The 25,852-nt window shown below is 38.4% G+C and overlaps 10 protein-coding genes across 11 annotated transcripts; 6 read left to right on the top strand and 4 right to left on the bottom strand.

Annotated features, from left to right (window-relative positions):
* Positions 1-153: 153 nt before the first annotated feature.
* LOC105271904 (histone H3) lies at positions 154-634 on the top strand. Its single transcript, XM_011313720.1, has one exon. The coding sequence runs from the start codon at positions 186-188 to the stop codon at positions 594-596; it is 411 nt and encodes a 136-aa protein (XP_011312022.1). The 5' UTR covers positions 154-185; the 3' UTR covers positions 597-634.
* Positions 635-1,395: 761 nt separating this feature from the next.
* LOC105271895 (histone H2A) lies at positions 1,396-1,874 on the bottom strand. The gene has a single exon (XM_011313708.1). It carries the CDS (start codon positions 1,827-1,829, stop codon positions 1,452-1,454), a length of 378 nt encoding a protein of 125 aa, XP_011312010.1. The 5' UTR covers positions 1,830-1,874; the 3' UTR covers positions 1,396-1,451.
* A 203-nt stretch (positions 1,875-2,077) lies between these two features.
* Positions 2,078-2,505, top strand: LOC105271885 (histone H2B-like). The gene has a single exon (XM_011313697.1). It carries the CDS (start codon positions 2,104-2,106, stop codon positions 2,473-2,475), a length of 372 nt encoding a protein of 123 aa, XP_011311999.1. The 5' UTR covers positions 2,078-2,103; the 3' UTR covers positions 2,476-2,505.
* A 114-nt stretch (positions 2,506-2,619) lies between these two features.
* On the bottom strand, positions 2,620-3,896 carry LOC105271875 (histone H1). Its single transcript, XM_011313685.1, has one exon. It carries the CDS (start codon positions 3,858-3,860, stop codon positions 3,192-3,194), a length of 669 nt encoding a protein of 222 aa, XP_011311987.1. The 5' UTR covers positions 3,861-3,896; the 3' UTR covers positions 2,620-3,191.
* Positions 3,897-5,371: 1,475 nt separating this feature from the next.
* Positions 5,372-7,803, top strand: LOC105271868 (asparagine synthetase domain-containing protein 1). The gene is made up of 4 exons (XM_011313672.1): positions 5,372-6,634; positions 6,715-7,127; positions 7,189-7,365; positions 7,687-7,803. Exons 1-4 carry the CDS (start codon positions 5,444-5,446, stop codon positions 7,688-7,690), a joined length of 1,785 nt encoding a protein of 594 aa, XP_011311974.1. The 5' UTR covers positions 5,372-5,443; the 3' UTR covers positions 7,691-7,803.
* Positions 7,804-7,938: 135 nt separating this feature from the next.
* On the top strand, positions 7,939-10,234 carry LOC105271859 (malate synthase, glyoxysomal-like). The gene is made up of 2 exons (XM_011313660.1): positions 7,939-8,363; positions 8,748-10,234. The coding sequence occupies exons 1-2, from the start codon at positions 8,027-8,029 to the stop codon at positions 10,106-10,108; spliced, it is 1,698 nt and encodes a 565-aa protein (XP_011311962.1). The 5' UTR covers positions 7,939-8,026; the 3' UTR covers positions 10,109-10,234.
* A 167-nt stretch (positions 10,235-10,401) lies between these two features.
* Positions 10,402-11,916, top strand: tub (interleukin 1 receptor associated kinase 4 tube). Its single transcript, XM_011313647.1, has 3 exons — positions 10,402-10,689; positions 10,861-11,030; positions 11,170-11,916. The coding sequence occupies exons 1-3, from the start codon at positions 10,535-10,537 to the stop codon at positions 11,862-11,864; spliced, it is 1,020 nt and encodes a 339-aa protein (XP_011311949.1). The 5' UTR covers positions 10,402-10,534; the 3' UTR covers positions 11,865-11,916.
* A 64-nt stretch (positions 11,917-11,980) lies between these two features.
* Rbsn-5 (Rabenosyn-5) lies at positions 11,981-14,737 on the bottom strand. 2 transcript variants are annotated; one of them, XM_011313634.1, is made up of 7 exons: positions 14,245-14,737; positions 14,011-14,139; positions 13,747-13,887; positions 13,519-13,680; positions 13,314-13,388; positions 12,646-13,217; positions 11,981-12,576 (listed from the first exon to the last, which is right to left on the bottom strand). In XM_011313634.1, the coding sequence occupies exons 1-7, from the start codon at positions 14,378-14,380 to the stop codon at positions 12,358-12,360; spliced, it is 1,434 nt and encodes a 477-aa protein (XP_011311936.1). In that variant the 5' UTR covers positions 14,381-14,737; the 3' UTR covers positions 11,981-12,357. The 2 variants fall into 2 exon arrangements, with proteins under 2 accessions (XP_011311936.1, XP_011311929.1); XM_011313627.1 differs by having other exon boundaries at positions 12,646-13,388.
* Positions 14,738-14,964: 227 nt separating this feature from the next.
* yip2 (yippee interacting protein 2) lies at positions 14,965-17,573 on the top strand. Its single transcript, XM_011313545.1, has 8 exons — positions 14,965-15,159; positions 15,645-15,811; positions 15,907-16,038; positions 16,174-16,438; positions 16,568-16,743; positions 16,957-17,157; positions 17,243-17,397; positions 17,481-17,573. Exons 1-8 carry the CDS (start codon positions 15,141-15,143, stop codon positions 17,560-17,562), a joined length of 1,197 nt encoding a protein of 398 aa, XP_011311847.1. The 5' UTR covers positions 14,965-15,140; the 3' UTR covers positions 17,563-17,573.
* A 181-nt stretch (positions 17,574-17,754) lies between these two features.
* LOC105271799 (poly(ADP-ribose) glycohydrolase ARH3) lies at positions 17,755-22,731 on the bottom strand. The gene is made up of 7 exons (XM_011313558.1): positions 22,606-22,731; positions 19,876-20,128; positions 19,190-19,347; positions 18,547-18,765; positions 18,348-18,463; positions 18,023-18,266; positions 17,755-17,947 (listed from the first exon to the last, which is right to left on the bottom strand). The coding sequence occupies exons 2-7, from the start codon at positions 20,117-20,119 to the stop codon at positions 17,777-17,779; spliced, it is 1,152 nt and encodes a 383-aa protein (XP_011311860.1). The 5' UTR covers positions 20,120-20,128; positions 22,606-22,731; the 3' UTR covers positions 17,755-17,776.
* Positions 22,732-25,852: the final 3,121 nt, after the last annotated feature.

The raw sequence follows: 25,852 nt of genomic DNA, 5'->3' as shown, positions 1-25,852 counted from the left end.
TGGTTGAGTGACTCCCCCACCATTCAAGAATACACCAATGGGCAAGCAGCAGATTTTTTTTCCCCCACTCCACTCGTTTCCACCAATCAGAGAAATCCCTCTGTTATATAACATGAAACATCGCGAGCGCAATTCACTCGTTATTTTGTGCTATCAACGTACAATATCATCGAAACTTTGACGCAATGGCTCGTACCAAGCAGACTGCCCGTAAATCGACTGGAGGAAAGGCTCCGAGGAAGCAGCTAGCTACCAAGGCCGCTCGTAAGAGTGCGCCAGCAACTGGAGGAGTTAAGAAGCCACATCGTTATAGGCCAGGAACAGTGGCTCTTCGTGAAATTCGTCGTTACCAGAAGAGTACTGAGCTTCTCATCCGTAAATTGCCATTCCAACGGCTTGTTCGTGAGATCGCCCAGGACTTCAAGACTGATTTGAGATTCCAGAGCTCAGCTGTGATGGCTCTTCAGGAAGCCAGCGAGGCTTACCTCGTTGGTCTTTTCGAGGACACCAACCTCTGCGCTATTCATGCTAAGAGAGTAACCATCATGCCCAAGGACATTCAGCTGGCTCGCCGTATTCGTGGAGAGAGAGCTTAAGTCATCTTGACTTGAAAACACACAATCGGCCCTTTTCAGGGCCAACAAATTTTTCAAACGAGAAAAATTCATTTTAAGCTGATAGATATTTACGTGCGTTTTATGATATAGTATCTCATGTCATCAGGTGATAAAAGTATTACCTGATGAATGTGGACTTATAATTCGAGTCAGGGAAAACTTATTGCCGTGGAATATATCAAGTTTTTCGGTGCTGGACCTGAAGACCACGATTCAATTGAACGCAATAAAAACTTATGATCTTGATTTGTACAACATTTTTAGATATTCAGAATACCGTAAATCTGTCGTGAGTGGTAATTTGTAAATTCTCCGATTGTAATTCTTTTGCAATTGAAGAAATTTAAAATAATGAAATTGAATTCATTATTCGAAATCAAATTAATTTGTTCTGTGATGAAAATACTTTGAAAACACAAAGAAAATACTTTGGAGAGACCCTTTCCGATATGTTTCTACCCTCGAAACTACTTATCGACGAACGAAAAATTGACAAAAATTAAACCACATATGTGAAACTGTCCCCAGTCGAATTCTGTTTTTACGAAGTTATAGAAATAATTACGATTTATAAAAAGAATAATTCAATTACGAGCTAAAGGCCTGACTTACATATTCATACGACTCGTCGTATTCGAACGCTTCGTACTCTGAATTTCTAAAAACGAATCGAAATACACCAGTGGTTTTTAAATTGTTTGAAATTTGTGTATGGACTGAAATTGTATTTTGTCAAAGAATTAAAGTGATATTAATATTTTTATGGCATTAGAACTAACCAACGTATTAAGATTTTGTGGCCCTGAAAAGGGCCGATTATTTAAGTGCAGTGATTTAAGAACTGCTTTTTTCGGTTTTCTTTGGAAGTAGAACTGCCTGAATATTGGGAAGAACACCACCTTGAGCGATGGTGACTCCTGACAATAGTTTGTTTAACTCCTCGTCGTTGCGGATTGCCAATTGAAGATGTCTAGGGATGATCCTGGTTTTCTTGTTGTCACGAGCTGCATTGCCTGCCAACTCAAGGACCTCAGCAGCCAAGTACTCCATGACTGCTGCCAGGTAAACTGGAGCTCCAGCACCAACTCGTTCTGCGTAATTTCCTTTGCGTAGCAGACGATGAATACGGCCCACTGGGAATTGAAGACCAGCTCTCGTTGAACGAGTCTTGGACTTTCCCTTGACTTTGCCACCTTTGCCGCGTCCAGACATTGTTAGTGGATGATAGTTTAAAACTCAGCGAAGTACGTCTCTCGATGAGAGCGCAAAGTGTAATGGTGTTAAAAATTATATTCGCCCCTATTATATAGCTTCAGAAGTAGGCATCGCCGAGCCAATGCGCGCGCACTGTCCGGGTAATTCAACCGTAAACGCAGCTGATTGGCTCGGCGCTACAAATGCCAACGATATTAAAAGAGGTGGCTCTGTAACGCACCTCACATTTCACTTCTGTTCTCCAGTTCGTGAAGACTACCATTTGACGAAAATGCCACCCAAGGCCAGCGGCAAAGCTGTGAAGAAGGCTGGAAAAGCCCAGAAGAATATCACCAAGTCCGACAAGAAGAAGAAGCGTAAGAGGAAGGAGAGCTACGCTATCTACATCTACAAAGTCTTGAAACAAGTCCACCCCGACACCGGAGTTTCCAGTAAAGCCATGAGCATCATGAACTCGTTTGTGAACGATATCTTCGAACGCATTGCTGCTGAAGCATCAAGATTGGCTCACTACAACAAGAGATCCACCATCACTTCTCGGGAAATCCAGACAGCTGTTCGTCTCCTCCTCCCTGGAGAGTTGGCTAAACACGCCGTGTCTGAAGGAACTAAGGCTGTTACCAAATATACCAGCTCAAAGTAAATCAATCTTGATTGAATAATCCAATCGGCCCTTTTCAGGGCCATCAAATTATCTCAACGTAGATTCCATTAATCGCAAAAAACATGAATACTTATAAGCTAAATTTAATAGTAATAGAGATACTAATTTAGACTTGATATTTATTCAATTAATATTTGTGCTTCTTGCAATTAAATAGAATTTACTTTAACTATTTATTTTTACGTATCGTTTGGAATAACAGAGGTATTTTAATGTGAAAGCGAAACTGCCGGAATGCCTATTATTTATTTAATATCCCGGAAAAAATTATACGAAGTAGAAATCATTTCAATTATTTACTTAATTGGTCGCAGTTGATCCCTTCGGTATTTTTTCTTTTGAGAATGGTCAAAGTAAATATTTTAAATTGATATATTTACAATAACTACTAACTTGCAGCAGTATTGAAATATAGAATTATTCATCGAAGTGGCCAAGTCCTGTTTTTTTATGTATATTTCAATTCAATTAATTTCATTAGTTATGCAATTATTGAAATTGAAATTCAACACTTAGTTGAAATCGTTAAAAAAATTTTCGGCAAATAAAATCTGAAGGTCTCAGTATATGCAACGAAAATAATTTTCGCATACAAGTTGGAATAGCAAATGAATTAGTACGTTCATAAATAATTATTGGCCCTGAAAAGGGCCGTTTGGTTATAATCATAGTTTAATCGAAGTAGTATATCCAGTTCACTTCTTCTGGGCTGTCTTCTTAGCCGCTGGCTTAGCCTTCGGAGCCACAGCCTTTTTCGGTTTGGGCGCCTTGGGTTTAGCAGTTGGCACTTTAGTAGCTTTCTTTGCCTTCGGACTTTTCGGTTTAGCAGCGGCTTTAGTGACTTTTGGCTTGGCGGCTTTCTTCTCAACAGGTTTTTTCGCTGCAGTTTTCTTCGGAGAAGCTGCTTTCTTGGCTTTGGGTTTCGCTGCTTCGGTCTTCTTGACAGGTTTCTTGACAGCTGCCTTTGTCGGTGATCCCTCCTTCTTGGCAGCCTTGGGTTTGGCTTTTGGCTTCGAAGCGTCAGTCTTTTTCACAGCGAGTTTGAACGATCCAGATGCACCTTTTCCTTTAGTCTGCACCAAAGTTCCAGCAGCAACTGCTGACTTCAGGTATTTCTTGATGAAGAGTGCGTGTTTCTCGGTGTCAATCTTGTAGTTGGCAGCGATGTACTTCTTGATGGCTTGAAGAGATGATCCATTACGTTCAGCAAGGGTTTTGACAGCTGTGTTGACCATGTCAGCTGTGCTGGGATGAGTTGGTTTAGGCTTGGGATTCCTAGCCTTCGCAGCTTTCTTCACAGCTTCAGTCTTAGGAGCTGGAGATGCCGTTGATGCAGCAACTGGTGATGCGGTTTTATCTGCCATCTTCAATTGGATATAGAATGCTGGGTACCTCGTGGGTTGAACTGGAGTCTTTGAATGAATGTCAGCGCTCAGTTACCCCAAGTAGATATTCGAGCGCGGACCGTGGAGAGAGGCGCCTTGATTCTGACACCACAACTTCGACGTTCAAAGCTGCAAATGGTGCCTGATTCCCGATGTTTTTATTTATTCAGAGTTGTTTCAACAACTCCAGCAGCTCCTTCATCACCACATTCTCCACATAAATGTTCAGATAAACTATGAAATTTTAGTTCTCCCCCGTAGTGTAATTGGATGATGCGCAATAACTCGAAACGTCGGCCACGTACTTTCGAGGTCTCGGCTGTTGCTCCAATTAAACATTCGTTTTATAAACAATTTACGTTGTTTCGTGATTCTATCGTGTTAATTACGTACTATGACGATTAACGGAAGTGGAAAATAAAAAATAAGTGGGAAAAAATGGTGATTAATACCAATTTTTGAGAGTTTAATGTCAGGCGTCCGACCAGATCGGAAACACGCGTCTGAAGTGCCTATTGTGTATAATATAATATTGAAAAATATCTATAACTATAAAAAATTATGCAATTATCAAATTTTTTAGCATTGTGTGTCGTCTGCTGATGACGAAACTATATTTTATGGTGTATTTCGATTCGTTTTTAGAAATTCAGAGTACGAAGCGTTCGAATACGACGGGTCGTATGAGTATGTAAGTCGTGCCTTTAGTTCGTAATGTAATTATTCTTTTTATAAATCATAATAATTTCTATAACTTCGTAAAAACAGAATTCGACTGGAGACAGTTTCACATATGTGGTTTAATTTTTGTCAATTTTCCGTTCGTCGATAGGTAGTTTCGAGGGTAGAAGCATCTCGGAAAGGGTCCCTCCAAAATATTTTCTTTGTGACGTCATCTTCGTGCATCATGAATCATCACATAGAAATCATCCAATTAAATTAGAAATTCAATTCGACCAATTGAAAATTTTCGCATAAATTACGTGTCATTATTTCGAATAATGAAGAGTAAAAAAAATTATCGAATGAATTCCTGCTACTCTTTTATCGCTTCTTAGTGAAGAAACAAGAGATTTAATGAGCATTTTCCGGAATTCCTAAAAAATCATTGGAGAAAGTTGATAACGAAAAAATATGAATTCTAAAAGACTGAGTGGAAAAACCCCAGAGTGGAAATTGAAATAATGCCCTCCACTGAAAGACAAATAAATCGAGCAATAAAAGATTGTCGACTGCTCTAACTCTGGAATTATCAGAATTACTCTACGAGTAAATAATCTTCTATAAGATTTCCTTCAATTAATTAATGATCCTTAAAATTTTGATTAAAATTCGTATGAATTCCCGTGATATCGAATTTCCAAATGAATTAATTACTCAATACCTCAAGGCTTTATTAAAATGAGGATAACTTTTTAAACACGAGAAAATAAAAAGTTATATTGACTTTAATCTACGCCTCAGCGACCCGAGGATGTACAAACGCTGAATTGTCACGGGGATTTGATATTGCTGGTATGAGGTTATGTTTAACAGGCACTTGTGAATAAAGAAAAATCCCGATGTGTGGAATATTTTGTTACTGTGGTCCCTGGGCGGAAGAGGAATTAAAACAAAATTACACCTCAGAAGGTGTTTCTTGTTCGACGTGCTTTGAAAACAACAGAAGACGTGGACCAGATGATCCAAGAGCTTCGATCTACAGTAGAGACATAAATGGCAAGTGGCACGCTAAATTTGCAGGATGGGTGCTGTGGACTCAGGGTTTCCAGATGACTCATCAACCCCTTCGAGAGTCAACCGGAAATCTCCTCCTCTGGAATGGCGATATTTTTTCAGGTGCTCTCGCCCAAAACTCAGAATCTGACACTCAGCACCTCCACTCGGTCCTCCAGACCTCCACGAATATTGTGGACACTCTGGCATCCATCGAGGGTCCATACAGCTTCATCTACCATGACGCAAGAACAGACTCTTTGTATTTCGGAAGGGATCCCATCGGTCGACACAGTTTACTCGTGAATGTTGTGCCAGAAAAAAGAGTTCTAATTCTCTCATCAGTTGCTAGTAAAAAAATGCAGAATTGGATGGAACTCCCGGCTCTGGGCATCTTCAGGATGGACTTGACAAGGGACGACCTCAACCTGACGCTATTCCCCTGGGAGAACATCCCAGAAGCCATTCATCAGCTTGAGGAAGATTTGAACATGAAGATAAAAGTGGAAGCACCGATCGGTTCTCTGGGAGTCAACGATATCACCTCAGAGCCCCAGCTAGAGGATTTTGTATTCATGATTCCCATCGATGATAAAAACATTGAAGTAACCATGGAACGCCTTCTACGTGATGAAGAGATCTCCAAACGTGTGGAAGAAGTATCGAAACGATTGAGAGACTCTGTGAGACTCAGGGTTGAGAAGAAACCCAATTACTGCATGGATTGTATCAAACTTAAGTTGGAGATGAATGAGGTGAACTGCACGCATTCGAAAATAGGATTATTGTTCTCTGGGGGACTTGACTCGACTATTTTAGCCGCTATAGCTCACGAATTTGTGCCAGAAAAGGAAAGCATTGACCTGATCAATGTTGCGTTTGAAAAAGGCGAGAAAGGAAGTAAGAAAATCAAAAGAGGGGACAAAAATGATGAAGAGAAACGAGAAAACTTTGACGTTCCTGACAGGAAGACAGGAAGACAAGCTTTTGAAGAATTGAAGAGACTTTTTCCAAGAAGGCAATGGAATTTTGTTGAGGTAATGGCAATCGTAGAAAACCATTTAAATTAAGAAGACGTTAACTTAAAAAGTAATTAATACTTTTTTTATGGTTCTAGAGTAATGTGACTCGATCAGAGCTTGAGGAGTGTCTCAGAACGAGAATCTGTCATTTGATATATCCTCGCCGAACAATTCTCGACGAGAGTCTCGGTTCTGCCCTGTGGTTCGCAGCGAGGGGTTCTGGAACTCTCGCTGGTACCAGTGAGTCCTATCAATCTCCATGCAGAATTCTGCTCCTGGGAATGGGAGCTGATGAGCTGTTTGGAGGATACACCAGGCACAGAACGATATTCAGACGGAAGGGCTGGGAGGGACTCGGTGGTGAATTGAACGCAGAAATCAGAAGAATATCTGAACGGAACTTGGGGAGGGACGATCGAGTGGTTGCTGATCATGGTAAGCAGTCTAGGCTGCCTTATCTAGATGACAACTTCGTAAGATACGTTACGAGTCTCAAACCCTGGGAGAGGTGTGTATGGAAATTCTTCAGGAATATTTCATCGAGTATCATTATCAATTTTGACTTTCAGATGCTGCCCCATAGACAGAATGCCCCCAGGTCTAGGTGATAAACTACTCCTCCGACTTTGTGCATTTAAACTCGGTCTCAAGGAGACATCAGCTTTTCCGAAAAGAGCATTTCAATTCGGCTCGCGAATTGCCAAAAGTCACGAGAATGCCAGTGATATATCAAAGTGGCTCATGTGGTGAATATTCTATTACATATTATCTGCATGAACGATTTCATTCATAACATGTGGATAAATATTATTTGCAACCCATAAAAATCTTCCCTACAACAAGAGAACATCACAAGTACTTTTTACTATTTGAATAAAACAACAGTTCGCATTATTAAATGACCGAAGAATTAATAAAAAATACGTGTGACGTGTGAAGAACAAATTTTTTTTACCCTGTACCATTTACTTCGCTAATTAGACAAAATAATAGAGAAATGATTGAATCTCATTTATGTGAAAAATAAAGAACTGAAAACAACTTAAAGAATATAAATTCATTTACAGGTAAATAATAGCTGATTGCGTCAGCATAAAATTCATGGGACCGCAAATTTAAACATCTTACGTAATAATTATGAACGCACGTCATCAGTTGATCGGAATGTCGAATAAAAAAAAATCACTGGATAAAGGTCTGAAGATAATAATTCGACAGTTCGAGTTTTTCGTTGTGTTCGTTTTTCCTGAAAAATTCGTGCAACCAAGAATAAATATTCAAGAACGTCCATAAAGATTACGGATTCTACGACAAACTAACAACAACTCGACCCCAGCCAATCCGTGCTGCTTATCATAATCAAACAACAACAGTTTCTTCACAAAAAAAAATAAGAAGCAGTCAGTAATGCATTGCCCTCAAACGAGAATGGACGATAGTCTTGAAACTGTTCTCTCCGCACTGGAAAAAAATCGGTCAGCCTTTCAGATTTTTGATAAGAATTATCAGGAAGACAGGCGCGTATTTCTAAATGGTGCGCCCAAGGGCTTGAAGAGAGAATTCGATGAATTATTAACGCAAAATGCTATTGAGTTTATGGTAGACTTGGTGATGCACTTTGGAGCGCGGATTGAGGAACTCTACAGTGACAGATTGCGGAGGAGAGCTGAATTTAAAAGTCAGCCGAAAATTCCGAGGTTCCAGGCAGTACAAGGAAATGATGACTGGAAAGTCTCGCCTGTTTGTAAGTCTGGAATAAATCTCTTTTTTGCAATTTGATTTTAACGATATGGCAATCCCTCGGGATTATTATCGGTATATTTTTTGCTCCCAATGGAATAGTTTGTCGAGTGATAAACACGGAAGAAATTATAAATCAAGAGTAAAAAAATGGAAGTCAGCACATATAAATAAGGAAATATATATATTTTCGTAATTGTGCGATGAGAAACGCAGAAGAATAGAGAGGGGAAATTTTCAATCAATATCTCGGAATGGAAACGAGTTATCAAAATAATTGTTGATAAAGATTCAGAGGAAAATTTTGTTATCTTATTTAAAATCAGAGTTATATTAATTGAAAGAAAGATCGAGCTTTAATTAATAATCGAAATTTCTGGGGTTTCAGGTGATCGTTTGAGGAACAGACACTTAGACCTGGGCGACGTGAGTCCAAGTGACTTGAATCACTTTACGTCAGCCCTGCAATCAGACGTTCAAGGAATCCAAGTGGATTTCGACGATGGCCATTGTCCAACCTGGTCGAACCAGATTTCAGGTCTTCACAATGTCCTAAAAGCGGTGGCCAATCGTCTCCCGAACGTTCCTCCGATCACAAAATCTCCAGTTCTGGTTCTCCGTCCCAGAGCCTGGAATATGATCGAGAGGAACATGAGCATCAACGGAAAACAAGTTCCCGGTCCGATCTTCGACTTTTCCCTTCTGATCTTCCACACAGGAGCAATCCTCCAGAGAGCAAACTCAGGTCCAGCATTTTACCTCTCGAAACTGGAGAGCTGGAAGGAGGCGAAACTGTGGAACGACATATTTTCCTACAGTGAACTCAAACTGAGAATTCCCAACGGCTCCATCAAGGCATGTGTCCTCATAGAGAACATCCTGGCGAGTTTCGAGATGGAGAGAATTCTCTACGAGTTGCGAGAGCATTCGTTGGGTCTTAACTGCGGTATCTGGGATTATGCCGCCTCAATCATATCGATATTTGGAGGTGACGAGTCATTTTTACTTCCTGACAGGAATAAATACGTGGACATGAACAAGAGATTCTTGAAGAAGTACATGGAATTGGTGGTGAGGACGTGCCACAGGAGAGGGGCTCACGCCACGGGGGGAATGGCAGCTAAATTGTTGCCACATCCTGATGACAAGGAGTTTGGAAATATTCTTCGAGGGATCTGCGAGGCTAAATTCATGGAGATCCAGACTGGAGTCGATGGATTCATGATTTACGATGTGAAACTGGTACGTTACATGAACGAGATGTGGAGGGATTATGGGGGACCGTTTGCCAATCAGATTTTGTACCTGGGACGTTCTGAGGACATCACAGGAGAGGATCTGCTCAGTCTACCCGAGGGGGGAGTCACCAGAAAAGGGTTGGATCACAACATCAGGGTTTCCATTCTGTTTAATTATAACTGGATGAGAGGAAGGGGCCACTTCCCTCTGGGGGGATCTGTCGAAGATTCAGCTACTGCTGAAATCTCTAGGTCTCAAATTTGGCAGTGGATTAGGCATCGAGCCAGGATTGAAGAGGGAGGATCCGTCACAGTTGAAGTTGTGAAAAAAAGAGCGCAAAAGGTTTTGAAAGATATTTTAAAAAATTGTCGAGACCATCTAGAGATCCAAAAGGTTCTCACCGCTTACGATATTTTCTTTGATCTCGTTAATCGCAGAGATTTCCCGGAATTCATTACTTCGTTTATTTATGATGAATATATGTTCAAGAAAACACATGCGCACTTGTGATGGAATAAATTACTTGTACTTGTTATATTGTGTAACGAGGAATTTAAGAAGAAGACTCGATTTGTCTCGTCGAAGATTTCCTCGGGCATTTAAAATTCGTAATAAAAAATAATTATTTTTAATTTATTCATTGTCTAATTAAATTATTATGGACTTCGGGCGTTCATTGATTCCAGAATTTTTGAGAAGCGTAATTCATCTGAATTGAATCCATTTGAACACTAAAACAAAATGGGAAACGATGCGCGAACTGAGAGCGCAGAAACTGATTGACAAACCGTGACGCACGTGACACATCACAACAACAATCAGTTTCACAGCTGATCGCGAGCGAGTAACACGTCGAGTGAATGAAATCACTGCGTGTATTTACGAGTATAATTGCTATTTTGATTGTTTCGGAGTGAAGTTTTAAGATCGCAAATAATGGTGAACGCAAATACGGAAATAAGAAAGTTGACGATTGGAGAGTTAAATTCGCTGGCTAGATCACTCAGTCCTGAGGCTTGGAAAATTCTTATGGCCAGTATTAAAGTACCGGGTTCGAAGGACATTCCCCGTTTCTCCAGTGAAGATGTCAGGTAAGTAACTGTAAGAGGGTTGATAAAACGGTCATATGTTCGGTCATTTTTTCGATCTAAAAAAATTGATCTAGGATTCAATCCTCTTATGCTTACTATGAATATGAGAAAATGTGTAACTGACATTAGGAGGTATTATTCATATTAAAATTTTCAATTCCTCGAATTTAGATTAATTGAAGAGGCTGGGAAAAACCAGCACCGACCAGCAGCGGAAGTGTTTCTAGCGGAATGGTGTACGATGGGGAAAACCAGACCCACTGTGGGCTCAATGATTCAACTATTGGTTGAAGTGAATTTATTAAGAGCAGCTGATTATTTAGCTGTTGACATTCTAAAAGGTAATTAATTTTTGGAGTTAGTATTGCCTCCCGTAGGCGATGCCGAACGAAATGATTAAATCGGCGCACCTAATCGATGATTAAATCCACAATTAGTGTTTAATCGGTTAAATAATTAATAAGTTCGTAATTTTTATAGAAAATCCTCCAGAACGTCCGAGAGAGGGTCCAGCAGCTGCGGTGGACCTTTCAAAATTACTCGAGGAATGCGATTCTCCGCTAGACGAGAGTGAATCGGAATTCTGTAACCGATCAACAGCAGAGGCTGATTTTAACGGAAGAAATTATCTGCATCACATTTCCTCGACCCCTGATGATGTGGGGGTAATCGAGATGAATTTTGTGGAGGGCCAAATAAAAAATGTGGAGAACAGTCCCGAGAAACATCTCCAGGAGAATTCGGATCTGATAAAATTCTCGAAGGGTGTCGATGCGGGGATGAAAAGTGATTTGATAAAATTCAGTTCTGACATAATTGAGGATACAGAATTGAGAGGGAGTGGAGAACTCATTGAAGCATCGAATCTCCTCCCTAGCTTTTCCCTCCTGGGGATCAAGTCCACTCAAAATAAGGACAGCAGTAGTAGCAGTTTTTATACCGAAACGAGTTCGTCAAATGATTCTTCTGGTGATATCATTTCGAGGACAGAATCGCAGACAGATTCGTTGCAATCAAGTGATTTCAATCTGCCTGCAATGTCTCAAATTCTTCCAGATGACTTGAAACCAGAGAGTGTGGGAATAAAAGTGGAGAATCAAGAAATTGATCCCTCAGTGATTTCGGAAAATGTGGAGGACTTGCCAGTGACTGTTTTAGAATTTTTTAATCGATGATCGCAAGTCTTTTATAAATTATTTCTTCTAAACAAGAAGTTTTACTCAATTTTCCAACTACAGTTCAATTTAATTAATTGAAAATTTTGAAGAGGAATAAATTTTCCAGAGTAATCTTTTCTGTATATAAATTTTTTATTTCATATTTATTATATCACAAATATTTTTTACGATACATCTTGTAAAATACCTAAAGCTTCAAGTAAAAGATGAAAAAAATACTTACATTAGCGAAGTATTAAATGAAATTATTGACAAGCGACAGAGCACTTGACACGTAACACTCGAGCTTAAATCATCACAATTTCCGAAGATAAATAAAAAAATAAATGCCATGGAATCGACGCGTATATGTGGCGGAATGAATATTCTTATAAATGTTTTTTAACATCGAACGACTTAGCTGATGATGGCGAATATCGGATATCGTGATTAATAAAGGCGTCTAAATATTTTGATAAATAAATTCATTCGAAATTTGTTTTTCATACGACTAGCCATCGTTAGTCTGCTTCATGGCGAAGTATGCACTTTGAAGTTCTTTTAAATTACTCTCGAGGGTTGCCACCTCGTCGTATTTGCATTCAGCTCGTGCTTGCTTTATGTATGACCTCAAGTTGCTCATTTGTTCGATAATTGGATCCATTGTGCTCGAGGGCAGCATTGCAACAGCACTTGATGGCCCCCAGCCATCAGATTTCTCAATTATTGGCTGAAATACAAAAACATTTCATTATACATTCAATTAAATTGATTAAATTTCATTGACCAGACAATTTACCTCATTAGATTTAACCGATGAACTCATTCCACCTTTAGGATCGACCCTCTGCTCCTTCCGCCTCTCCTTCAACGCCTCTTCAATCTCCATCTGCCTCTCAAATGCCACCCTCTCTTCGATCCTCTTCTGACGCTTCTCCTGAAGTTCAAGGTAGACTTCCTCACTGGGGAGTGAAGGGATGGTCAACAGGTGCTCTTTCAGAAAAATCATGGCTGATGCCCTGACCATCTGATGAAGCCTGAGAGCCTGTCCCTGCGGTGGATTATCCACGTCTGCAGTTCCAATCGCTAGAATTCTTTTGCTGATGTTATCCACATTCTCTCCTATTTTCGCGATTTTCACCCGGAGGATTTGAGCGTCTCGTAGATCGTACGTCGTTTCTCCCTCGTTGAATGACTCCCACATCTTCTGATACATTCCCATGAATTTAGTTGCCTCCTCCATGTATGTTCTCATGGTCTCATAAAACTTGTTGATAATTGGTTTATTGAATTGTCGTGCCTGGAGTCTCTGCCTGGCCTCCAGCAGATTTTTGCAGTGAATACATAACCGGAAATGCTGCTCACCACTCGCTGGATCATTGACCAATGACAAAACACTATTTAAACTACTACTCGATGGAGAACGTGCAAGTTTTGTAAGACCTATTCCAGCTCGAAGGATTCTACCTGTTAAATGAGACTCTGGAGCTGTGGGAGAGACTGCTGAATCGTCCTGGACGGATACTGGACTCGTCATTTTCCCTGGGAATGAAATTCCGTAAAATGAAATGTTTAATTACAATTTGATGGATTATAAGAATTATTCATGTCAATAGGGCGTGTCGATAGTCTGAGAATCAGTGAAATTATTATCGCTGATGACTCTACGTACTGGCATCTATGAGTGATAAAAACATCGTGCAATCGTGGCACATGACAGCACCACAAAGTCTGCAATGATGCTTTCTTCTTGCTAAATGAAAACTTCTGGCGCAGTTGGGGCATAATTTAACGTCTTTATCATCAATCCAGGGAACTATCGTCTTCTCATGAACTGAAATATCAAGTTTTATTGTCAACGGGATATTTAATTTAACGATGTAATTAATGAGATAATTACCTTTTCGGTCGATGGGATCTGTTGGTAGATTATTCAATAACTTATCCAATCTGATGAGTAATTTATTAGTTTCGGCGGAATATCTCTCTAGTCTTGAGTTCCTAATATCTCTGAAGTAAATTGTGTGGATTTTCATGGCACCTGATAGCCAAAAAGCACGAATTAATCACTGATTGATCTTTTAACCACTAAATTAATTTAGGAATTTTGGAGGAATCCTGGTTCATCCACAAAATTCGAAATTAACTGAATTTTCACATTTACCAATTTCTTGTGGGCCCCAATTTATTTCAGGACTCGTTCTTCGTTTGCTAATCGATACATTTTGCTCTGATAGGCTTTCATTAATTTCATCCTGTTTCAGAATCTTTTTTTTGGCTTTTCCAAATAAGTCTGAAAGACAGGAAAAATCATTTAATAAACGGTTATGTTTGTCTATTAAATTCTTATTTCTTTCATCTCTAGAGATGAAGAATAAATTTTATTTTCCGTCTGTACCTTTGAGTGATTTTAATATCTCGGGGTCGTCATTATGAACATCTTCGAAATGCTTGGTGAGCTGATTCGGTGATTTCAAATCAGTCATGCAGATAGGGCATATAAAACCCTCAATTATGTCTCCATTCTCAGCCATTCTAATTTATTAATGCCTAATAAAATTAAGTCTCACACCCCTAACCACTGAAATCACCAGGCCCGATTTTTCTCCGGGATGGGGGCGTAACTGATATTATTTCAATCCAAAAGTAGAAATTCTGCTTATGATTTGTCAATCAGCTGATGAATAATTCATTCCTCTATCCAATGACAATAAACCCGATAGACTAAAATAGAGGTTCAGTTCTCGACGAAGTGTCAAGTGTAATGCCAACTCCTGGGGATGATGGCGTCTCGATCGCCTCATGCGCGGTGTGCAATTGTGCATGCAATTACCGCAATTTCATTAACAATTAAACGAGGTAGCTTGTGTAATCGATTGTAAGTCGTTCGCAGGTGATTGTAAAAAAATTGATAATGTTTACGAGTTAATGGATTATTAATAAAAAATATAAAATTATTTTTTAACGCGCTGTGTGTAAAGTAACATTTCACGCACGACTTGCGTGAAATATTCTGTGAAATTAAATTTTTTATTTATTAATTTATGGAGATTGGAAGCGAAAGTTGTTAATTTTTTATATTTGGTTTCGATTTAATATTAAAGACATCGGGAAAATCCGGAGGATATCATGCACTTCGGTAAAACTCGGCGTTAGGTCCACCGGTGGGTCCAAAGGTCGAAATTCTCATCAATACTAGCTGCTTGTCATTGGCCATTACTGAGGAATCAACAAGTGCAGCAGCTTCTGATCCAATTTTAATCATTTCAAGCAGTTGAAGAAATTTAGCAAATCATGTCGGTTGTTACAAAAGGTAATTATTAGAAAAATATTAACTTTCGCTAACTTGCGCTAAATTACGCGATTCATCCGCCGGGATTACGAAATATATATAATATATATATTATATATCCTCGATAGAGATTCGAAAAAAATTAATTGCGGAATAAATTTATAAAGTAAATTATCACGAAAAATTGACTACGGTGCGTTTTTCTCATTTCCGCTGGTAATGAATGGAGTAAATTTACTAAGTTAATTAATTAATTTAAGGGATACATTCAAAGAATCATCACTGATAATGAAATGATGCAGCACATTTATTATCCCTGGAGATAAGAATGAATTCAAAACTAAGTAGTCTGATACATGAGGGAGAAGCGATTGAGCGGAAAATTTCTTGGGCATAAATTTCTCAATTTTTTTTCTTAGATTTTAATAATTCCATTTTTTGTGGCATTATTAATTGCCAAAAAACGATTGAATGAAATTTAAAGCGTTTGTGATTGTTCTTTTCAGGAATCTATTTTGTGGCTGCCAAAAGAACCCCATTTGGGAAAATGGGAGGCAGTTTTGTAAATAAAACTGCAAAAGATTTGTCGGTTGTAGCTGCAACGAGTGCGATCAAGACATCGGGTCTTAAGCCAGAAAAAATTGATCACGTTATTTTTGGTAACGTTCTAGTGGTTCGTGAACTATTTCTCATTATCAATTATTTAATCGCGTGTATCCACTATTACTATAGCGATCAGTCATTTAATCTTTGATTTATTGGTTCTAGTTGACAGCAAGTGATGGTGCATTTTTGCCACGACATGTTCTCTTGAAATCGGGAATTCCTCTTGAAAAATCCGCATTGGGAGTCAACAGATTGTGCGGATCTGGATTTCAATCGATTGTCAATGGGGCACAGGTACTCTTGCAATTTCAAAAATGTTATTTTTGATTTTCAATCAGCACATGTTCAATCATTGCTATTGAATTTTCATCGGCTGTCTTGAGAAAATTTAATATTACAACTACTGGATTCTCTGCCATGAATTTACAGAGCATTCTCTCCGAGGAATCCTCAATAGTTCTTGCGGGTGGAGCTGAGAATATGAGTCAAACTCCATTTGTAGTTCGAAACGTTCGATTTGGCACCGGTCTGGGGCAAAAATATGATTTCGAAGATGCACTATGGCTGGGTCTACTAGACACCTATTGCGGTCTGCCAATGGGTATGACAGCGGAAAAATTGGGGGCAAAGTACGGTATTACGCGGGAAGAAGTTGATAAATTCGCATTGAGAAGTCATCAGAACTGGAAAGCAGGTGATCACTAATTCTGAATGAAGAAAATAGTATTGTGTATCTGTTCATTAATCTTTTATCTGTTGCGATTTCTTTCTTGATGAATTTTCTATTACGATTCCGTTATTACTCAATATTTTTCTCTCGTAGCCAACGATAATGGATATTTCAAGGCCGAAATGGCCCCAGTGTCACTGAAAATTAAGAAACAGGAAGTTGAAGTGTCTGTTGACGAACATGCAAGACCTCAAGCCAAAATCGAGGATTTTGCAAGGCTTCCATCAATTTTCCAGAAAGACGGACTCGTCACAGCCGGAAGCGCATCTGTAAGTCACTAATACCCGATTGGAATTCTCCAATTCTCTTTAATGACTATTTTATTTCAAAACATGTGAACGCAACGTGAAACTATTAAAATTTTTTGTGGCCAATTGAATTTCCGATGGCAACGATTTTGTGATTTTTTCAATGGTTTCAAAATCAATGGTTCTCGCGATAAGTGGATATTTAGTAAAAGCAATGAATTCAATAAATTTCAGGGAGTATGCGATGGAGCTGGGGCTGTCATACTAGCTAGTGAAGAAGCTGTCAAACGGGAAGGTCTCAAGCCTCTCGCACGTTTGGCAGGATATTCAACTGTAGGTGTTGATCCTAGTATTATGGGAATTGGACCAGCACCTGCTATTAAAAATCTTCTGAAAGCCACTGGCAAGACCCTGAACGATATTGATTTGGTTGAGGTACGTTTGAAGTGTCATTCGATGTTTTTTAAATGTTCAAGAAATTTTTATAGTTAAGAATGAAAATAAATCTATTCAATTGTAGATAAATGAAGCCTTTGGTGCGCAAACGCTAGCCTGTGCCAAAGATCTCAATCTCGATATGAATAAATTGAACGTAAATGGTGGAGCTATTGCTCTCGGACACCCTCTCGGTGCATCAGGAACGAGAATTACTGCACATCTCATTCACGAGTTGAGGTGAGAGTCTAAAATTCTCACCGAAAAAAAACTCGAAAAAATTGTTATAAAAAAAATGATGATTTATTTTCTTTTGTTTTTAGGAGACGCAGTGGGAAATTCGGTATTGGCTCCGCCTGCATCGGTGGCGGTCAGGGAATTGCCCTTCTCATTGAATCCATGTAAATTTTCAAAAACTAACGAAAGAAAACGAAACCTTAAATATTTTTGATAAACCTCTCTTTCATTTTGATAACTATCTTTAAATAGGAGGAGAAATAACACTAGAAAACAAATCAGTAGAAACAATAATTATTTACTACTTAAACCATCAATTACAAAATTACAGTAAAAATTGTTGGTGAAAAAAATACATGTGTACGTAAATAAAGATATTTTTTCATTGTTCTTTATGTACAGTATCGAACAATTCGTCGCCAAATTTTGCAAACTCTTCTGAGCATTCGCAGTGTTTTAACATATTTGGATTAATGCTTTGATCTCCGTAATAGGCGCCTGCTATAGCTCCAGCCATACTGGCGATCGTGTCAGTGTCACCACCGAGAGTCATCTGATATCAAAACAAAGAATATCAATTAATCTGCATCAATAATCATAAATCAATTAATTCAGAAACCATACTTACTGCATATTGAATAGTTCTCCTGAATGGATTATCAGTATTAATCCCTGGGATTGGATTCTGAGCGAGGAGAAAACAGAAAATTGCTGCAGGGACTGAGTGCACAGCCCTCAGTGAATTCCCCAAATTCATAATTACCTCAACGACATCGAGTTTGTTAGGATTATTCAAGGACTTCTTGATCATCTTCCTCATGAGCGTGAGTTTTGCTTTGAATGGCTTGATTTGTGCGTCAGTTAGTTGTAAACTAACAATAGAAAACAACAAATAGATAAATGAAAAAAGAGAATTCCAAGTTTCATTTTAATTCAATTTTCAACGAACTTACAACTCTTCATCTTCCTGTTCGATTTCATTCATATCCTCAATTAAGTCATCGATAAATTTTTTAGAATCCAACTCTTGAGTTGGATCTAGGCAAATTGTTTTTCCTATCGTTATTGCCTGCAAAACGAAGCAAAGATATTAAATCTTTATTTCGATTTTGTCTATTTTAATTTGTATTTTTTGAAGAATTGTGAATTTACTTGCAAAATAGCACCATTGACTCCCTCTCTGTGTGTATGAGTCAGCATGGCTTGTCTTTTTGCCATATCCACCAGACGCTCGTAATCATTGTAACAGAATAATGAGACTGGGGATATTCTCATTGCAGCCCCATTACCCAAAGAGCCTTGTCCATTGAATTGCTCCTTGGCCGGTCCAACCAAATCGGTGAATTTATTTCCTCTAAGTTTCTCGAATACCTGCATTACCCGAACAATTACTTCACAATGCACCTACAGGAATGCTCATTAACGTGAGGTAAAATTGAATAGAAGAACGCATTCTCTAAGTCTCATTAAATCCTACTAATTCCTTTAACTCCAGTAGCGAAAAGGTAAACGGTAACGATTCATTTCAAGTGCTGTGCAATTTTTCGAGGAATCTTTCTGAATCTAAGCGAAGTAGGGCTTTTCTTGTCAGAACCTTTTCTGTAGTTCTCATTTCACTCTGTAGAAAAGGCCTTGGTAAAAATTTTCTTATCTCTCTTGAATTCCGAGGTATTCCTCGAAAACGGAACCAGAATTGTATTTTTCTATTAATTTATCCGATACGTGACGAACGAAGAGAGCATTCCCTCACGTGTCAATTGCTCTCGGTAAAAATTAACTGATATTTCATACTAACGACTATGACCCCAGCTCCGTACCCACGATTGGGCTCTTGATAGAAACTTTTGACGAACTTCTTGGCCAAATCTAGCAAATCCAAGTCACCTTTCTCAATCAGCGATTGAGCTAGGTTTCTCGTCATTGCGGAGTCGTCCGTTAAGTTGATCACAGGTGCTACAATAATTTTAAAAGTTGAGAAAAATCCTGATGGGTGCAATGACGAGTGAATTACCACTAAAAATATCACCAGTTAATGTATCCCAAGGCGTGCATTAAACATAAATTATAATTGATCAATAAAATTAATTTCCCGACCGCAATTTCTTCCGTCAAAATGGCTTATTGCCGTTATTATACTCGGCCATAGCTCCGCCCTCACGGAAAAAATATATATGCTAATGATTATATCTGATATATTGGGTTTTTAACCAAAAATATATTTAATCTATAGTTCAGATATATTTGTTTCGCTCGAACTATATGTGCGTATTAATAATATTCATGAATAATATTAATAATCATTACTAATTAAAATAGACGTTTCCTTATTGTTATTTACTTCAGGAATATTTCAACGGGTGATATTTTTGCCAATGATATTTAGACATATAACCAGAATCGTAGAACTAACGGACTTAGTCTGAAAATGAAAAATCATTTAAATCGTTGTTACAATAAAAACAATTCGAAGAATTTCCTAACCTTTAAGATCAGTTCCCTCTAGTGTATCGAGCCTTTTTTGAAGGATAACTGAATTTCCAGGTGTCATGGGAGGATCGCCCTCATAGGCACTCCCAAGACAATCCCCTGACAATGCACCCAAAATGCACCCCCGAAATTTCTGCCTCAATACGGAAAAATCCATTTTATTCAACAACATGGTCAGTTGTTTATTCCGTTTATCAACTCTGCGCTTTCTGCGCATGCGGCGCCACATTTCGAACATCTGGAAAATCTGAATCCAAAAAAGTAGACAATTAAACCTATTCCACAATCAAACCGGAGAAATAAATGAAAATCTGAATATGAATTACCTGATGCCACAAAAAAGGAAAAAAAGGAAAAAAAAAAATCATTCTTCGAAAATTCACAACATTTGTCGATTTTCCGGTGATAAAAATCGTTTGACGGTTCATCCCTTTCGAATTTTATCGAAAAGAAAACAACACCTGTAGAGGAAAAGGCTGACACTTTAAGGCGCGATTGAAGGCTTCAGCCAAAAGGAAAAAAAAAATAATGATACCGTTATAACGTGGAATAGTTACGCCCGGACGAACAAACGAGAGAGATCTTTTTATAGAAAGGGGCCACTGATATGACGAACAAGAACTGATTATTACACAAGGGGTGTATAATCCGAGACTTGGGGGTAAAAAGTCCTAGACGATGCGGATGAGGGTGGTTTATATGACCTTTTGACACTGAGTTGACAATTACTTCGGTATTTACAGACGCTGGTATTTACCAGTGTTCTGGTTACACGCGGAAAAAAGGATTAAATTCATTACTGCATAATTCAGATAATCAAAAGTGGCGAGTAGCACAGAGCAATTTTTAATTTTTGAATGAATTTATTTATTCATTTATTCACTCATGTTTGACGATAGCCTTTTTATGGCACATAGTGTGGGAATTATCGAATAACTTGTATAACCTGTAGTGGGCGTTCGACATTTTCGATTTTTCAGCGTCGCCTATACTAAAATATTGTTTTTTATTGTACCGTGCAATTGTATTATTTATATTCGACTCGTGTAATGAATTTATATAATTATATATATAATTTACAAATTCTTGTTAGATGGCGATTTTATCGAAAAATTCTATTTAATTATTTCAGAATTCGGTGGATCATAGAAAACGTTAAATAAAATATCAACTGCGATGTTCGAAAAGTGTAAATTCTTACGTGATCGAGTTCACTCGATTAACTGTGCCTGTATAAAATCAAAAAAATATTTCCAAAAAAATCGCCATCTGGTAACTCTGACACGCGGTAATAATTGGTAGTTAGAGTGCTTGCATCTGTGGTTTCTTCATAAAAGCCGCGTGTACATCTGCGGGAGAGATGGCACGCGGGGTGGGTGGAAAGTGGGTGGTAAGCTTTGGAAACAGAGGCAGAAGCGACGGCGGAGACGAACCTTGGCCACCCCTGGTTAAACCCGGGAACGACAGTCTAGCGCCGGCTGTCTGTCGTTGCGGGTGAAAAGCTCGCCGGAAAGCTCAACGAATTTTCATCATTATTTTTCTAACTAAACCTACAAATCACACCGAAATGTCTAGAGCCTGTCGACGAATAAATCCCCTAAAATTCCAACCCCTCTCTTCCAATCAGTGAACCAAAATTTGCCTCCAATTAATCGCCAGCCGATTAAGACGCGTTGATTTAATAACCCCTGGGTTACATCTCAGTGAAATTAATCTCGAGTTTATGGTAGTGTTGAAAAATGCAAGCGTGCCAGACAGCTCGGCGACAATTTTCAAAGAGAGGAGGAGAGAGTGAGAGGGAAATAGAGTGTGACTTTTCACACGCTTGACGGATACATACGAGGGGACAAGAACTGGGACGAGTTGAAGAGATACACCAGAGAGACAGCACAATGAAGAAGTAAAGTGGAATTTTTCAAAATACCGGAGGATTTTCCATTTGCCAAATGTCTCCGGGTAATATCGAGAGTTTCTTGGTGAAAATTTATGAGTGAAAATTGATGAATCCCACGAATCTGAATGCAACCGCGAATAATTGGATGATAGAGTGTAATAATATGGATTTATTTGTGTGGAAATGTCTAATGACTGCAGACAACCCTCGGGAATTATTATTGATTGATATCGATACAGTTGTCAAGCACTGAGAACTTGATAGCGATAAAACCTGGAGGGCATAAAGGAGAAGTACACGATGTACATGCACATTACACTCGTCTCTGCCTCACCCCGTTGTTGACAATATTTTTCATCGTTCCTCGAAAAAAAAAAATAAATAAATCCCAGACGATGGGTAATGAATCGATGTCAATGAGATTTATTTGATGGAGCTCTGGGGGCTTCTCGCATTTCTAATAATAACAGAGGGAAAAAGCGTTTCTCGATAATCGGGAAAATGTCTCGACACTTGACGATGGGGTGCTGAATTTATTTTTTAAGGGACAAATTCACTTGTTAATCTGGTTGTAAATTTCTCCGTCCACTCTTCTGTATTCTGATAATTCGGGTGATGAGAGTACGTTGTGAATTTGTCTTGATTGGAGATGAATTTTTGTTATTTTTCAAAATGCTGAGAGAATGGGGAGAGGAGAGAGTGAAAACCGAGTGAAAATCACTGCTCCACGACGGATTTTATGTCTGGTGTTGTGCCCATTTATTCCATGCATATCGTGATGTAGTGCACTTACTTGGTGATTTTTAATCGCGAAAAAAATAAAAACATACCTGGGACTCGTAGGACTTGTTTTAGTCTATTGAATCTCTATGACAAGCGATGGCTTGATTACTCGGGTAGAAACGGAGAGTGAGTAATAAGTGAGGAAATAACGCGACCGACTGAGAATTATCTCTTTGAACGAGTCAGCGCATTGAGGAAAAGTGAGTTATAATTTTTTTATTTCTAGAGGAAAAATGATTCCCAGGATATAATATTTATTTAGATACTGGTAGAACCGGAAAAAGACTCGGGAAATCTAATTTTTCAATTTTTCTTCGAATTTTCAGTGCGAGATAATGAGGCTGAATGAAGAAATTAATGTTGGATGGAGTTGAATTGATTCGGGAGTTCTGAATTGTTCATTTCAATTGGAATTTCCCAGAACGATCGGGATGAATTTGAATTTTCCATGGAAAATTTGAGGAAAAAATTGTAATTAATATTTTATATTCTCATTCAATCTTTTGCAGGTGTTCGTACGGAATTATTGTAATTCCTAGATTACACGAAGAATTATTTATTTGTCTTGACTAAACCTAGGTGGAAATTTTTTCTAGAAGAGTGTATCTACCTCAATTTTTCTAATTCAATTTTCCGGGAGTAATTGACTGTAAATATACACTTTTCATTGATTTTTTTTACTATAATCCTGAATTTTCACTCGTTGAAAATCATTCAATCTCAGTGAAAAAAATATGATGAGAATTATAAATTGAGAAAGAGAGAAATGAAAAATGTATAAATTTCTTCGCTTCAGGAATTATTTGCATATACAGTACTCATGGGTAAATAAATCAATTAACTGAGTTTATTTACAGTACGACGGAAAAAAAATGTCTTCATCCCATCCACATAAACCTACGTTCCAGTATTTGATAAAAAAATTTAATTGCCCTCAGTTCGATAATTCGATAATCGGAATATTTCAATAAAACTGCAGCGGAAACTGCTAGAAGAAGCACGAGCGTTTTTATTAAATTTTTTCGTCCCAAAGTCCTTCAGAAATTGCATCGAGACGGATTCTTAACTGTGATACATGCTTTTTTAATCACATGCTCATGAATTTTCCATTCACTCTCAAATAAGGTGACTATAATCACTCGAGACCATCAGAAACGCCGTTAGACATAAAGTTGATAACAAGAGTAATAATAAATTAATCCCGCAGTTATTGCATTCTCACTGACCATTAACGTAGTCCAGAATTAAATCCTAGCTGTCTCTGTCGCGGTCTAGATAGTCCAGGTCGTACTTTATCGACTCGGTCGAATATCGAGGAAACCGACGGACGGCGCAGGTCACGGTCGGCCAAATGTTACAATTCATTGTTCATGCAAAATATAAATAAAAAAATCACTGAACAAATTTTTGTGCAAAGTGTCTTCTGAAGGATTCGAATTATGACTTTTAGGGACTTCATGGCAATTGGCTTGACAATATTAATTTGAGACATACTTGAGACTCCGCAAATACTAATTGAAGTCCTGAAAGTTTCAAGTTGAGACATTCGAAAGAATCAAGACGATTCGGAAAATCTAGATTTAAGTAATAACAGTCTCAAATAGAGATTTATCGAAGTCTCAACTTGAGACTTTTCCGAATCTAAATTGGCAGTTTTGAAATCCTCAATTTCCCATAAATCTCAATTTAAGATAAAGCCTCAAAATAAAGTCTTTGCTTGCATATATATTTTTCCAGGGGTGTCAAAATGATTGGGGCTTTGCTGTCAAGACCCTGAGGTGACACTGAGCGAGGATTTGCACGTGGGTGAAAATCGCGTGAAACAATGGCAACTCCACCGGACTCTCCTGGCCCTGAAGAGGCACTTTTTGAATTCGAGAGTTCGAGGGCTAGACAACACACAACCCGACCAGTTGCCATTGAGGAACTGTTGAGGCAAACAAAGTTTTCGAGACAGGAAATACGCGTTATGTATCGTGGATTCAAACAGGTACGCCATATTGATAAATCCTTGATTAAATAACAAAAAACCGGGATGAATCATCAATAAATGTTCCCCTCCCCCTTTAATCCACCGATTATTTGAAATGATGAATGAAACAGTCCGAAATCCTATGAAATGGGACTCCCAATGGATCTGATCGGAAAATATTTGCCGATGTAAAACCGAATTGCCATTTGGCAAGGACTCCATGCGGCAATATTCATGTCAAAACAGGAACGTTCCCAACTTTAGTATAAATTTTGTGGAAGTATCGAACTCAGCAAATTATACCCGAAGAAAAAGACTTCAGTATATGCCAGTGCCATTGCCGTGTTCACTAAACGACAAGTTTCAGATTTATTAGGAGATTTGTATCAGAATCTCGTGAACTGTCTCGATATCAACGGACGGACGATGAAGGTAATAACGATCAAACTCGTGATAAAACGGGATATTTTTCGAATTTGCCTGATTAATTTCGGTGATAAGGTTCCCTCAATCAACGATACAAGTCTCAGAGATATTGAATCTTGAAAAAAAATGTTTCAATTATTATTAAGTGGAGAGTTATGTTTTTAATTCTGTTTTTAATAATTAGAGAATTTTTTTTTCGGCAAATGAGGAAAACTAATCTCCACCTGTAATTTTTTTATATGAAAAAAAAAAATACGAATGATTAGAGTCATATTCCTGACAAGGTCATCTGGCGCGCAGCTGTAAAAACTATTTTAGCACTTGCCTGCGTGTATTTCAAATGCACAGGTCATCACGAATGCAATATTCACCCAACTATTGAACGCATGAATTAAAGAAGAAAAATTGAATAAAATTGCCGAACGAAATGGCAACCTGCATTCTTGGAATATCACCAATTTCCATAGCCGTTGATTATTGCGCTCCAATTTGTCAGAGGCATGCGAGGGAAAAGGAAATTCATCGGTGCAAATATTTGCTGCGAAAATAGTATCAACCAGGGAGTCCAGTGTGCTTGTTTCGGAGAGCAATGTTTAGATTCTATTCATTCCCTCGGTATATTTCCCCGTTACAACACTCGATCCCCAGCGAATCCATTCATCTAACGCAATCAACTATGCTATTTGCAGAATCCATTAAATCCCCGAATTTCCGCGAATTCTGGGGTTTAAATATTCGCTAGTTCGTGATTAGGAGCGAAATATCGCCCAAGATTCAATCAACTTCATTTCAAGTTCATTTCATTTCGGGGACTATCAAAAGTCTCAAATTCAGACCTTTTAAATGTTCAAACAAAGCAATTTCTTTCGGTAAACACCGGTGATAAGTAATTTCCT

This window comes from Fopius arisanus, unplaced genomic scaffold (assembly GCF_000806365.1).
Source record: "Fopius arisanus strain USDA-PBARC FA_bdor unplaced genomic scaffold, ASM80636v1 scaffold00004, whole genome shotgun sequence".
NCBI lineage: Eukaryota > Metazoa > Arthropoda > Insecta > Hymenoptera > Braconidae > Fopius > Fopius arisanus.
The sequence above is the reverse complement of the archived record's forward strand: the minus strand, read 5'-3'. Positions and strand labels throughout refer to the sequence as shown.

Bases quoted from the DNA above. Each gene is read 5' to 3' on its own strand.
- LOC105271885 (XM_011313697.1), top strand. From the start codon at position 2,104: ATGCCACCCAAGGCCAGCGGCAAAGCTGTGAAGAAGGCTGGAAAAGCC.
- LOC105271868 (XM_011313672.1), top strand. From the start codon at position 5,444: ATGTGTGGAATATTTTGTTACTGTGGTCCCTGGGCGGAAGAGGAATTA. The intron at 6,635-6,714 runs GTAATGGCAATC...TTATGGTTCTAG, and splicing joins GGCAATGGAATTTTGTTGAG to AGTAATGTGACTCGATCAGA. The intron at 7,128-7,188 runs GTGTGTATGGAA...TTTGACTTTCAG, and splicing joins AGTCTCAAACCCTGGGAGAG to ATGCTGCCCCATAGACAGAA.
- LOC105271904 (XM_011313720.1), top strand. From the start codon at position 186: ATGGCTCGTACCAAGCAGACTGCCCGTAAATCGACTGGAGGAAAGGCT.
- tub (XM_011313647.1), top strand. From the start codon at position 10,535: ATGGTGAACGCAAATACGGAAATAAGAAAGTTGACGATTGGAGAGTTA. The intron at 10,690-10,860 runs GTAAGTAACTGT...CCTCGAATTTAG, and splicing joins TTCTCCAGTGAAGATGTCAG to ATTAATTGAAGAGGCTGGGA. The intron at 11,031-11,169 runs GTAATTAATTTT...TAATTTTTATAG, and splicing joins AGCTGTTGACATTCTAAAAG to AAAATCCTCCAGAACGTCCG.
- LOC105271895 (XM_011313708.1), bottom strand. From the start codon at position 1,829: ATGTCTGGACGCGGCAAAGGTGGCAAAGTCAAGGGAAAGTCCAAGACT.
- LOC105271859 (XM_011313660.1), top strand. From the start codon at position 8,027: ATGCATTGCCCTCAAACGAGAATGGACGATAGTCTTGAAACTGTTCTC. The intron at 8,364-8,747 runs GTAAGTCTGGAA...CTGGGGTTTCAG, and splicing joins CTGGAAAGTCTCGCCTGTTT to GTGATCGTTTGAGGAACAGA.
- yip2 (XM_011313545.1), top strand. The intron at 16,039-16,173 runs GTACTCTTGCAA...ATGAATTTACAG, and splicing joins CGATTGTCAATGGGGCACAG to AGCATTCTCTCCGAGGAATC. The intron at 16,744-16,956 runs GTAAGTCACTAA...AATAAATTTCAG, and splicing joins TCACAGCCGGAAGCGCATCT to GGAGTATGCGATGGAGCTGG.
- Rbsn-5 (XM_011313627.1), bottom strand. From the start codon at position 14,380: ATGGCTGAGAATGGAGACATAATTGAGGGTTTTATATGCCCTATCTGC. The intron at 13,681-13,746 runs GTAATTATCTCA...TTGATATTTCAG, and splicing joins AGATCCCATCGACCGAAAAG to TTCATGAGAAGACGATAGTT. The intron at 13,389-13,518 runs GTACGTAGAGTC...TTTCATTCCCAG, and splicing joins TTTATCACTCATAGATGCCA to GGAAAATGACGAGTCCAGTA.
- LOC105271799 (XM_011313558.1), bottom strand. From the start codon at position 20,119: ATGTTCGAAATGTGGCGCCGCATGCGCAGAAAGCGCAGAGTTGATAAA. The intron at 19,348-19,875 runs GTTAGGAAATTC...AAATTATTGTAG, and splicing joins AGAGGGAACTGATCTTAAAG to CACCTGTGATCAACTTAACG. The intron at 18,766-19,189 runs GTTAGTATGAAA...CGGGTAATGCAG, and splicing joins ACGGAGCTGGGGTCATAGTC to GTATTCGAGAAACTTAGAGG.
- LOC105271875 (XM_011313685.1), bottom strand. From the start codon at position 3,860: ATGGCAGATAAAACCGCATCACCAGTTGCTGCATCAACGGCATCTCCA.